The 13184-nt window shown below is 40.3% G+C and overlaps 1 protein-coding gene across 1 annotated transcript in view; it reads right to left on the bottom strand.

Annotated features, from left to right (window-relative positions):
* The window catches only part of LOC124779432 (transformation/transcription domain-associated protein), a 453680-nt gene that overhangs the window by 111956 nt on the left and 328540 nt on the right, over positions 1–13184 (bottom strand). The window contains exons 53-56 of the mRNA XM_047253711.1: positions 6361–6534; positions 5488–5584; positions 3709–3917; positions 146–310 (exon numbers count right to left, since the gene is read on the bottom strand). Coding sequence (XP_047109667.1) covers positions 146–310; positions 3709–3917; positions 5488–5584; positions 6361–6534 — 645 coding nt within the window. The remainder of the gene's footprint in view (positions 1–145; positions 311–3708; positions 3918–5487; positions 5585–6360; positions 6535–13184) is intronic.

Consider the following 13184-nt stretch of genomic DNA (forward strand, 5'->3'; position numbering starts at 1 on the left):
TGTACAATATTTGGAACATCAACTAAAGGTTCACAACATGAAATTTCTACTGTCTAAAGTCAGAGCTAGCTCCTTCAGATGTAAATGCAATTTCTCCACTATGTAGCATATTTTGCATCAGACTTCAAATGGCATGATATGTTACCTGGCTGATAAGATTCAGCACGAGCTTGCCTTCAATACGGAGAATACAGCCGAGCAGCTGTGGAACCCATGGGAGCCACATCAGTGGAGGAATACCAATGGAATATTTATCCATTGCTTCCGCCAATCCGAGGCGCTCATCATCAAACGTCAACAGCCACAAAACCTATACAGAGATCATAATATTTAATATATAAAGGCACTAAAATCCTGAACACAAACAGTCATTCATGTTAACAAGCAACAACAGATGCAAAAGTGAATTAGATCTTTTTGAATCTCACAAAAACTCATAAGAATACAGAGAAAATGTAAGTAAATCTAACCACAAATGCAAAAATAGGAATTACAACTACATTCTTTTAGAAAGATACTACTGGAGAAACTTAAGCACAGCAAAAGCTAATAATAAACAGTTTTCCAAATACAGAGGGGCTGATATTTACATAAAGCAGTAAAAATTTTAAACTTCTGTTCTTCTTCGGAACGAGAAGATTAAACATGTAAAAAACCACATGTATCTGACACCGTAGCATTACCAATCTATGTCATGGTCCACAACAGGCCTATTTGCAGAACTACTCGTGCACCTGAGCCCTGGTGCCATCACATTATACCCTCATATCGCTTCCCCTATCCATTCCACATCGTCCTGCTGAGTCCAGTGTGGCACTTTCCTGGAGTCTGATCTCCATCTCTCCGACAGCTCGATAAAGACCTCCATACTTTTCAATCCTCTCAACCACCAACATTACTTTTTCAATAGCTGATGTTCCTTCCAGACTAAAAGGTCTCACCCATATAGGTTGCATCTGCAGTGAGGAGAAACACTTCACTATATGTGCTGATGGTCTCACTAAGTCCTTCACAGACAGGTGCTACCGTTCAAACATATTCCAAAAACAAGTCTACCACGTCATATCAACACATGCCATTAATTCTACAACCACCTATGACAACCAGTTGCAAAGAAGCAACTACACCCCCTTCCCCCCTCCTTCCTCTGTTGGTACCAAAATGCAATCCATGACTGAAACAAATTAGCCTATATTATTTATTACAGCTTCAACTACCTTCCATCTTGCCCTCAAATGAGGAATAACTTCCACATTTCTCCCAGTGGTATCCCACAACTCAATTTACAAATATGTTGGCCCATCATGAGGCCACACTTATGGTCTTATCCAATGGAAGACCATGCTGTTGAGTGCAACATGTCCCACCTCAGGAGCTGCTTCTCAACCTGTGACATCCAGATCTAGCCCTCCTGTACCCGACACCCTGAGTTACTGCATTAGAATTGTCCTTTCCTTCAATCACAATTCTCCTGGCCTCCATCTCCACTGGCCTCTATGCAATACCATCTACACTCCTGTCTCCCGTGCCTCTAATTTCCCTCCATTAATCTACATCTACACTGTTCCCTCTTCACCTATCTTATCTCTCCCAAAACTTACTCCTCCACATAGTCGTGCACTTCACATGACTCTCCTGCTTCTGTCAGGGTGAGCTCATAAGTGCCACAGTCGTACCTTGTCTCCTTACTACAGGAGGGTCCCTCTCACCCTGGGGTCTCAGTGACATCCCCCCCTCCTCCTTTTCTTTTTAACTTTTCCCAGTCTATCATTCTCCCACACATCTGCGAAAGGAACAACTGCTTCCAAAAGTTAGAGCTGTGTATTTAGTTTCATACATCTCTATCGGCAGTACAATCATTTCTGCTCAAGATAAGCACTGGCCAGTAATTCTCTCTCATAATTTTATTTGTGATTGTCTTGCTAGTTCAGGCTCAAGAAGTAAACAGTTATGTTTCAATTTTTTAACATCAATTACTAAATGACATTATTTTCAAATGCACTCAAATTATTCACCATTGTAGGCCTTCCTAGACTAAGCTCTCTTCAGTGCGATTTGCAGCAACTTCACACAGTGATGTGCAAAACTGAAGTAACTTTTGCATGACATGTCACTGCCAAATAACATAACTTGATGAAAGTTGTACGATTCAACACAAAGAACTGCTACAATATAGTACAAAAGGTAACACAAAAATATGCAACAAAACAGACAGAAATTACAATTTTATTCAAAGATAATAATTACACTGAAGACACCGCGATTCATGATGAGCCCCAGAAGGTGGGACATGGTTTTAATAGGGTGTGTGAGCACCATGGACAGCAGTGTGTGCTGTACAGTGTGCTCCCATGCTGGCCATGATGTTAGTGTGAAGTTCTTGTGGCAGGGTGTTCCATTCCTCCACCAGCACATTTGACAGTAGCTGGACGGTCATTGGAGTATGCAGACGTGCTGCAACACGTCGTAGGTGGTCGATGTGATTTAAGTTGGGGTTTGTGCAAGCCTGTCTATTCACTGAATATCTTCTTATTCCAAGAGCTCCTCCAACTGTGAAGTCCATTGCAGTTGCACACTGTCATCCATAAGAATGAAATCAGGACTGTTTGTACCCCTGAAAACAAATGTTGACTGGTGAGTGTATGGTGTTCAAAGATTAGGAGCTGCCAACACCGTAAAACCTGGTCCACCAAAATGATGATGTTCGACAGTGTTTCTAGGTGCATTATGAACCCTCATATAGTGAACGGTGGAACACGTAATGCATCCAGGAACACTGACAAACATGACCATTTTGGAAATCTAGGCATTATGATGTGGAGAGACATAATGTAGCAAAGTAGTATTGACCTTCAAATCTCTGAACACGCTACACTCAATGGTCAACATAATCGTGTGACTCCACTCCTTCCCAATGTGTCTTTTCATGGGTGTATTCAGCTGTGACTCCATTTTTATAAATGACTGTGTGACCGCATTGAGTTTTGAAGGAATCCCATTGAGCATGTGTGGGATGTGTTGAGAATACATATTAAGCAGGTCCACGTGCACCAACAACCATCCAGCAGTTGTCAACAATGCTGGAGGAGTATAGAACACCTTACCACAAAAATGCCTCGCCAATGTTGGGGCCGCTATGAGAGCACTTTGTGTAGTACGCACTGCTTTCCATCCTATTAAGAACCATGCCCTACCATTTTTAATGTCTAGGGAACGAACATAATTCGCAGTGACTTCCCCATAATTACTGCCTTTTATTAAATTTTGTCATTTCTGTTTGTCTCACTGCATGTTTCTTTCAGCTACTTTCTGCACTATACTAAAGCATTTATTTCTGTGTACAGTTCAAGTTTCGCTGAGCTATGTAATGTGGCAGTGACACATCAACAAAAGTTACTTTTGTCCTTAAGTTTCACACGCCAGTGCGTTATAACCATATGTTTAATGAAAACACTTTTTACACAAAATCTGTCAAAAATTATGTAACTAAATGAGACACTTGTAGACTTTTTCGACGAAATTCATGAATTACACATTTCTGAATTTGTAGCTGATGTTAGGATAGCACACAGTTCAGTCGAAGCTGAGCGGCATGTGACAAAATCTACGTTTCATACTGGGGAAGTTGTCGAAAAGTAATGGAAGCAAAACTGCGACATTAACTCAGGTGCAGACCCACAAACACTGCCCCACTGCTGGTGAGCGTACCTTGGCGATGTACTTGCGTGACTTGTGCTCGTTCTGGTGCCGGCAGGCGTGCAGGAAGCAGGTGATGGTGGCATGCCCAATCTGCAGATTGGTGGGCTCCTGTGTGAACACCTGCTCCAGGTAGTCCCCCCAGTTGGCCCACGCCTTCAACAGCGTGTCGTGAAGCTGCACAGCTGCCGAGAATGCTTTGTTGGCCTCGTCCGAACGTCCTGTGGGACAGAGGAGGTAACAGTCAGAGATATGTTTGCGACTGATAACACAGATACACTGACACTAACTCAAATTAAAACTACAGTACACTGAAACTGTATATATGTCTCAAGGGTTTCATTCCTTAGATTGGATTTGTGAACATGCTGTTTTGAACACACAACCACACATAGATCATACAGATTTTTATATGACTTGTTTCAAATGTTTTACAGGATTACCTTCAGGTCCTTGCGCAATGCAATAGGTTAAGCCTTATTAGGGATCATGCATCAGTCACTCAATGCAATTGGCACTACAAAGTCTTCAACTATGCTAAGACTAATGTGTCGTAAAGTGCTCCAAAGGGTGCACATGTGCGCTTGTATGCACACCCATCCGCCTGCCCACAGACACACTTCATATTGCTCTTCTCATCAGCATTTACTGATTCTCTTGGTATATTCACATTTTCCTTCCACTTGTCCTCTATTTGTTATTAATTTCCCTGTGAAGTCCCAAAAATCTCACAAACATCTTGGTATAGTTGGTTAACTACCCTCTAAATCTAGGTCATAACAGATCTCCTGAACCTGTAACAAAAATGCCCCTTGTTCTACAACCATTCTCAGAAACACCTGCAAAGGAATATCCGTACTGTTTATGGCCAAAATATCCATGTACTGGAACAACACAGAGGCTACCACCTTGAAAATGAGGAACACCTTTCGCACACCTCCCAAAATGGTATTCCACTGCTCATCCACCCTTATGCAACACTACTCTATAACCCTTGTAAAATGATATATAATACCTCTGAGGTGCAGGGTCTACCCTGTGTACCCACCAGCACATCCTACTCCAGTCCTGCAACATGCAAATAGCACCGTTACGAGTGGCAGGTCCACCGCTGAAAGCAATCGTGTCGTATTTCAGCTCTGCTTTAGCGTCTGCACTGCTATTTATGAGGGAATGACCACCCACAATCTGTGCACTCTAGTAAATGTCCACTGCCAAACTGTGGCCCAGAACAGAGTTTATCATCCCATGGCACAACTTGCTGCTGAGCCAATTCACAATCTGTGTCAACTTGATCCCCACAGCCCCTTCCCTCCCAAGTAGCTTATCTGGAGAAGGTGGATGGGAATTCTCCACACAACAAATCCTTTCAACCCTTACTTCTCTCAGTCCCAATCTCCATCAGTCACAGTCTCGCACCCAACTCCACGCTTATCCTATCCCCTTACTTCCTACTTCACTCTATCGAGTTACAGTCACACTATCCTCTCCGCGGTCTTCTCATTCCTCTATCTTCCCCCAAAAGAAGGATGTTTGGATGGAGATCTGAAAGAATAAGTAAATGTCGCTCCTCCCACAAGCGAGCTCATATTTCTCATTCTCATCCTTTATTTCTTTCATTAGGTTCATACACTAATTATTGATAATGCTGGCCCCTCCCCCCTCTTCTTCAAGCAACCGTTGAAAAATTAATTTTTATTTTATGCTAAGACAATCAAAACTGATTTTTTACATTCAGATGTACTCTATACAGTAGATATTAAAGGATAATTAAGCTGACAATGAACTTACCTAGCTGCGATAGCAGCATGCCTTTTAATGAGTAAAGTTCTGCAGTCATTTCTCTTGTGAAATATTTCAAATTTGTGGACTCTATGAGATCAAGAGCCTGAAATACAAACAGATAAAAAGAGGGCAAAGCATTGTACATCACATTTAAAAACTTGTAAAAATGATATACACTTATCTATTAAGAGTCTGTACAAGGGACATATGCAATTCTACAAGTAGCAACTATAATCTACTCTAAGCAAATGTGAATATTCCCTTTTGGCATGTGAAATGAGTAAAGTAACCAGTAACAGTAGACATATAGAAAATAGTAAAATAGTCTACTTAATATCGTAAGAGAAGACCTTATCAATCTGTCTCATAGTTACGGCAATTTATTAAATCTAAAACAATTTCTCACATTTCTGAAGAGATATGATTTGACATTCCTATCTCTCACTCCTCTCTGACATCTAGAATACATACAATTCATGCCAAAAGCATAAGTCACTTAAACAGTAAACAAAAAAGTTTAAAAAAAAACTATCTTTTCCAGCCTTTCAAGTCTGCTACCAACGTCTAATTTCTAATTTATATTTTACATTTATTTATTTTTTTATTTTTATTTTTTTTGGGGGGGGGGATTAAACAATTAACACAAAAGTTCTGGTAATTATAATTATATAATTATAATTTTTTAAAGAATTTGACAGCTATCACATGGTCTTGTGACAGTGCTCCAAGACAGCAGAGGGAATACTCACTCCAATCATTCCATTTGGAGGTCCAGAAAAATAGCAGACCAAAAACAAGCAACACATTTGTTTACAGATGATGTCTTTGCCACAATTATTTAACAAATGCAGCAATTAAATTTGATAAATTAGTTATTACCTCTTTTAGTTCAGGTCTTCCAGCAACTGTTGATAACTGCACGTAACACTTAATTTGCTGGCGTAATTTCTGGAAGCAATCCACTATTAACAAACTTGGGACGGTATAAATAAGTCCCAATGCAACACTTGTCAAATTTTGTTTCCTGGCAATTTTGCCAAAGTGTAGGATTGCCTGGAATAAAAGGACACATGGTTAATAATAAAATAGGTATGATTAGAAAAACTAAGGACCTTCATTTATATGTCAAACTTTACAAAAATTTCTCATAACAAAATGACGACTTTTTAAAGCATCCAGTGAGCAACAAAACAGCAATTTGAACAGCACAATTAGCAGATCTTTTAAGTGATATAATTGTATTGTGATTATTTTCTTACGACAAATTAGTAAGATCATATATATACGTTTCAAGCAATTCTATTATCTAGAAACAAGACAATTTTCAATCAAAAATAGTGATAACAGAAAATTTCTTACATAATAAAGAAAGCACTATGACTTAAAAATCAAAAAAATAATAATAAAATAAAAAATGGTATACAGTTTTAAGAAATGTGAAGGCAGGGGGAAAAAAGAAAACAATAAAAATGAAAAGGAAATGGTCATTGACTGTGCATTTGTACATTTTATGGGGAACCATTTTCAATAAATAATACAGAATTAAACTCAGCACAAAGAAGATGGGCAGCCACAGTGAATACAGCTTGGTATCTTTATCTCCCTCCATCTTCTCAGGTTGAGAAACCATGTGGATGAGCCGCATATTATTTTAAATTGTACTTCTTTTGATATATCTGGATGTCAACTTCACAAGGAGCACACACAAACAGCCCTGCTCCAGGGGATATAATTGCTTAAAACATAACAGAAGGGAAATGCAGGGCATGCTAAGTCTGCTGTTAGCTGTTATGATTCCTTGAAGGGCTGCTTGCTCACTCATCCACTCACTCACTACGTCTGTGCTACAATGGTTCCAGATGCCATTACTTTTTGTACTCTGTATGGTCATGCTCTTGTGAAAACTATAATTTCTGGATTTCCACATACACTGTAGTACTTTCACTGCACTCTATTCAGTACCTCTTTGCATTTACTGCAACACCAGATTCCTCAAACAATATGTTTTCATTATTTCTCAATAAAGATCAGCTTCCACACAAATAAAATTTACAATTAGGCACTTCCTCTACAAACTACAATAACAAATTGGAACACTACTAGCTGAAACAATGCAATAAACCCCTATGAAGCTAAGGAAACAGCAGGATGATTATCATGGATAATTATAAACTTGTGTCCAGCAGCAACTAGTGCTGCAATGAAATCATCAGTACCAAATGGTGCTGCAGGGGCAGCAGTGACAGTGGTCCCAGTAGTTCCAAAATTACTGACTCCTATCTTACATTCCCTCTCCCCTCCCCTTGGGGCAACAATTAATGAAACAAACAAAAATTTGTAAACATGCGCCTGTCATCTCCAGCAGCAGCATTCCTGCTGACTAGTTCACTAAGTAGAAAGGCTTTTTCATTTCTAGGGCAGGTACCGAGTTCTGTCCATTTCCTCGTCTGAACAGTCAGATCGAGCACAATTCAGTTTTCTACACACACTGCTACTCACAAGAGCGCATTTGCCAGAGTAATTTCTGACCAAAGCTGAAGACTCAGTCTTATCTGTCACTCTCCAAGTGTTTTTAGACCCATACTAAATAAACAAATCTGTTCCAGCACACATGGCGTCATCTGACAACACATTAGGGGCTTGCTGCAAAATCAGAAAGACATTTAACATAGATTTAAGTGAAGTCAAAGCTCTGCTGTCACACAAAAACTGAAAGAAGCCTGAATGAGCAGAAGGAGAGATTTTGATGACTTCTGAAGAAAAATTTTGCTGACTGATCTGACTTTAAATAAGGTACAGTCTTGCATGAAGTCAGTAAACAGGTACAAATAATCATTAAGTTGCTCGGTGATGGCACTGGCACTGAAATAGATTATGGCAGCAGAGAGAATGCAGAAATACTAAATTTGGTCTTCTAAAATTGTTTCATATTGGGGAACTGTACTGGCAATGAGTGCAGAATAAAAAACCTACTGAAATTGCTCAAAAGAGAAAATGCCTGATGACACACAGGTACACACATTACTTGAAATAACTTTCTTTGCACTCTTCCGGTACCAGTTCATCATAGGTTATTGGAGCAACATCTTTCCACTATTATAGTACCAGTTAATTGTACGTTATTGAACCAACAAAATGTACCAAGTGAATGGAAAATTGCACAAGCATTGCTACTGTCCAGAAGTATCGCTTGACAAATGTGCACAACTGTAGGACTCAAGTCCAGGGTGGAATAACAAAAATATGGAAAGGATACAATGCTACTCACCATGTAGGGGAGACACTGAGTAGCAAACAGATGCTATGAAAAGCAGTCTTTACATTGTAGCCTGTCTATGACTCAACATTCTCTCTATATGGTGCGTAGCAATCTATCCTTTTCATGCTGTAATTATGAGTGGCCTTATGAAACTCAATTAGCATTCTTCAGCCATGAAAACAAGAAGGCAATATACAACACTGCTCAGGTTACCATGTTCCCTGACTTAGCAAGGCATTCAAAACAGTTACACAGTTGCTTACTTTTCAAAATACAGTTTACACAATATCAGGCTAGCTTTACGATTGCATTCACTACTTTATAGCAGCTTGAACTCAACAATATGTTCTGAATACTGCAACATTAACTGATGTAAAAGTGACTTCAGCAACACAACAAGAAAGTGTTACAGAGCCATTATTGCTGACAGAAAGCTATGTGTAGCTGCTTACATTTGATACAGCTGTAGAAAGGGCGATCAAAAAGTTTATGTTTGAGGGCACTGTTGCAGCATATATGCAGTTAGCGCGTCTCTGATGCGGGTACAAAGCACTGATATGTAGGTAAGGAATTAGTGTGGCAATAGTGTCTTTCCAACATGTATGCAGTAAATGTGGAAACATGAACCATGGCGAAGTTAATACCAAATGTGGCAAACAGGATCAAAGGATCAAAATGCTGTTATTCTTTTCTTGACTGCCAAAAGGACAAACACTGCCAGACATCCATCGTATGGGGCAGCATATCTTGTCAAAAACCACAATAGTCGAATTATGCACCAAGTATAGTGCTGGTCGCAATTCAACACAAGATGCCAGTCAATCTGGTGAGCCAGCCCCATTCATTAGGGGCAACGACAAGCAAGTGGTTGACGATGTGGTTAGAGCAGACTGTTGCATAACCATTCAAGTGCTAGCAAAGGATTTCAGCATTGGCTTTGGGAGCTGTCAACACAATGTCTAGCAGCAGTTAGGCTACCCTACAGTCTGCGGGCACTGAATACCCCTGGTGCTGAAACCAAACAAAAATCAAAACAGATGACCATTTGCCTGAAGAATTTCAGTCTTAAAGGCAACACGTTCCTTTAGTGCAATGTTGCAGGCGGTGAAAGCTGGTGCCACCATTGGGAAGTGCTGTCTAAAGCATCCAGTTGTGTCATAAATCATCCCCTCATTCCAAGAGTCAGCCACCTCTCGGAAAGGTGATGCTTACCTTGTTCCTTGATTACTGGTGTCCACTGCTTATTAAATTCAAGGAACATGGTGCCTACGTCACTGGGGAACACAACTGCACAGTGCTGGAGAAAGTGTGGCATGCAATTAAGGCAAAACATCTGGGAAGGGGGTCCTGCTGCCACATTATGATGCACAACCCCACATCACAGATGTCGTAACTCAGAAGTTACATCGACTCAAGTGGGAGACACTTTAGTACCTGCTCTATAGTCATACCACTCCACACACGATTATCAATCTTCTGCTCCCAGCAGGAGGTTACAGTCTTCTTCATGCAGCATGACACCAAATGGGTATCTTCAACCTGGTGCACTGGTAGGAAGATTTCCTCAATGCTCAAGATGATTTTGCCTCATTGGCATACCAATTCTGGACTGTACAGCCTTCGAATGGAAATCTTTAGATTGCCCCTTATGTACAGTGCAGTAGCAATGTCACACAGTGCATCAAAATGCAGGAAGAACAGCACAGGGTCGACACCTGTTGCTGTGACTAGTAGTTGACCCTGAACATAAAGAATTGCAACATATAGTTGCCTAAATAGGTGGAACGGCCCATTACTGTTCGATTACACTATTGGCGTCAAATCACATGAAACAGTAATTACAATAAATACCAAGGAATAACCATCTAGAGTTAAATGAGGTGGAAAGACCACAAAATAGGGAAAGTAGATGCCACTTCAAGAATCACTGCAAAAATCGTAATGAAATACAACTGAAGTGTGTTGTGTACATAGTTCCGCGTAGTCAGCGCGTACAGAACTATCCCAATAGAGCGCGCCCCGCTAAGCACAATAGCGCAGGCGCAGCGCTCATCCGTCTCCGCATTACGAGATGGCACTGTCACAGAGACTGTAACGCCGGAAATGCATATCCTCGTATTTCCATCTATTCCACTGCAAATTTTTTTCCTTATTTTGTTACCTGAAGATATAACATTTCTGTGTCTTTGTATATTGTAATTGTTTTACTATTTGAATATATATGCATTTATGTCGATTTATAATTGGTTTGTTTTGTGAATATTATTTGTATTTATACGCTGGGTCTGGCCTAGGGAAAACTATGCTATCGAACGAATACATCGATAGGTTGTGTGGAGAACCATCGATAGGTCGTGTGGAGAACCAAAGTGTTTAGGATCTTTGGTAGTGTTAACTCTGTCGCAAGGAGTGCGGGCAGAGGGAGAGTCTGGCTGGGGTGGTGCAGTGGAGCAGGTGTGTTGTGTGAAGCTCCCACGAGTTGCCGCGCTTTCGGGGTTTGGCAGCATGTAATTGCGCTCGACTTGCGATGATAGTTTCTGACATGGTGTCGCGGACGGGAAGCATTAGCTGGCGCACATCAAGAGCCCGTTTCGTCTGGTGACCGTGTCGAGAAGAAGGCGCGCCAACATCCAGCTTCTGCAACAGCGACGGCCGACAATGAGTGACTGTCGCCACCTCCTCGATCGACGGCTTCAAACCTTCAATCAACCAACAAGGAAGACTGGAAGCACGTAAAGTTTTAGAACTGTATGGCAGACCTCAGCTTTTCAAACTTTTAAAATTGTTTCATAACTAAATTACAGCAACTTAGCATGAACCTTTGTTGCTCATTGTCCCAATTGCATTGCCAAGTAGGGTCCCTTCCTTTTCCGAAATGAGCCCGAGTGTCGTTGAAATTCAAACGCCAGCATCATTCGATTTCACTGCTTTAATTTCAAAGTTCAGTTAAGGTATTCATAGCTGGCTACAATATTTAGATTGCACAAGCACAAATTAAGAGTGCGAGTTTTGTTACCGTATTTTAGTTACTTGTGACTGCAGCTCAGCTTGGTACGTACTAAATTTTACTATTGTTAATTGGTCAGAATTATTTAATTCAAGTTCAAAGTTAAATCTCTTATTTCTAAATTGCGTAGATTCAAGTAACTTTTGAAATGATTGTTGAGGTAGTCCAAGACTAACCGTATTTTACTGAATTTCGATGTGCTTCAGAAAGAAAGCTCACTATTAACTTCAGTCACTAAACTAACTTTCGATTTTCCGGTTTTATTAATTCTTTTGCTAAATTAAGTCAGAGTGTAGCGAAATTTATTAATTCTGACAAACTTTCAGTTTTCACACAACACGTGTCAACCTTCAGTTGGCACGCTTCTAGTGCTAATTATATGTGTAATAACCTTTCTTTTTTCAGTTACTATAGTAATTGTCCTTAGGACTGGCGACCGTAATTTCCCCCAAATCTCAAATATCTAATTACCGCTAGTTAATTGTTAACGTAACGGCCGCACACATTATTTTCTTTATTAACTTTACCCCTTTTCAAAATTAATTTCCACCAGTTTCATTTGCATTTTTCCTTTCATTTAGATGTAACCCTTTCCTCCCTCTTTACCGACAAATTAACTTCGGTGACGATTGCTTTTCCCAAATTTCCATTAGGTACACGCGGTTTAATTTTTCACTGTCATTAAGGTCGATAAGTGAGGGGGAGGTTACAAGACGGACCAAATTCTGCTTCCGCCGATCCGCGTATTAATATGTAATGAAGCCAAGGAGGTTGCTGCTAACGTAGAACCATTTCTCCTCGCGGATCACACTCGCGCAGTGATACCTGAAAGCTCGAGGTATTATAATGAGTGTACCGACCTCCGATGAGTCAGTCTGAATTAGTCTGTGGTCAAGTTTCAGTCTGCACCTAATAAGATTACCATATTCCTGTACATAGCCATGAAGATAAATGAATAGATATTTTGTCAAGTATCAGAGCTATGTGAGAATAAGATTAACGTACCAAGACCAAAGGAACTTCAGATTGTCAATTGTAAATAGCATCCAGAATCAAGTTAAGTAAGGTTTATGATAGTTATTATTTTAATAAATGTGTGTGAAAATTAATCAAGTTCTGTTTAAAGTTGGTCACCGTCAATCTGCTACTCTAAGCGTGCAAGTGGCATTTCTATCGTCTGACCTAACGACAGAAGATAAACACGCCATGATAAGACCACGAGACATATTGCTGACACTCGCCTACTTCGTTAGAGCGACAAGTCAAATAATCTGATGGCGTGTGTACCGAAGGTCTTACAGTACGCACAACACAAAGTGGATAACAAAAAAGCCTTCAACAGATTCCGAGTATTGCTCATCAGAGCGTGACCCTTGCCAAGAAGGACTGAGGAAAGACCACCGATACAAAGAGGAGTGGCGCATTTTTTCACCGATT

Source organism: Schistocerca piceifrons, chromosome 1 (genome assembly GCF_021461385.2).
Source record: "Schistocerca piceifrons isolate TAMUIC-IGC-003096 chromosome 1, iqSchPice1.1, whole genome shotgun sequence".
Lineage (NCBI taxonomy): Eukaryota > Metazoa > Arthropoda > Insecta > Orthoptera > Acrididae > Schistocerca > Schistocerca piceifrons.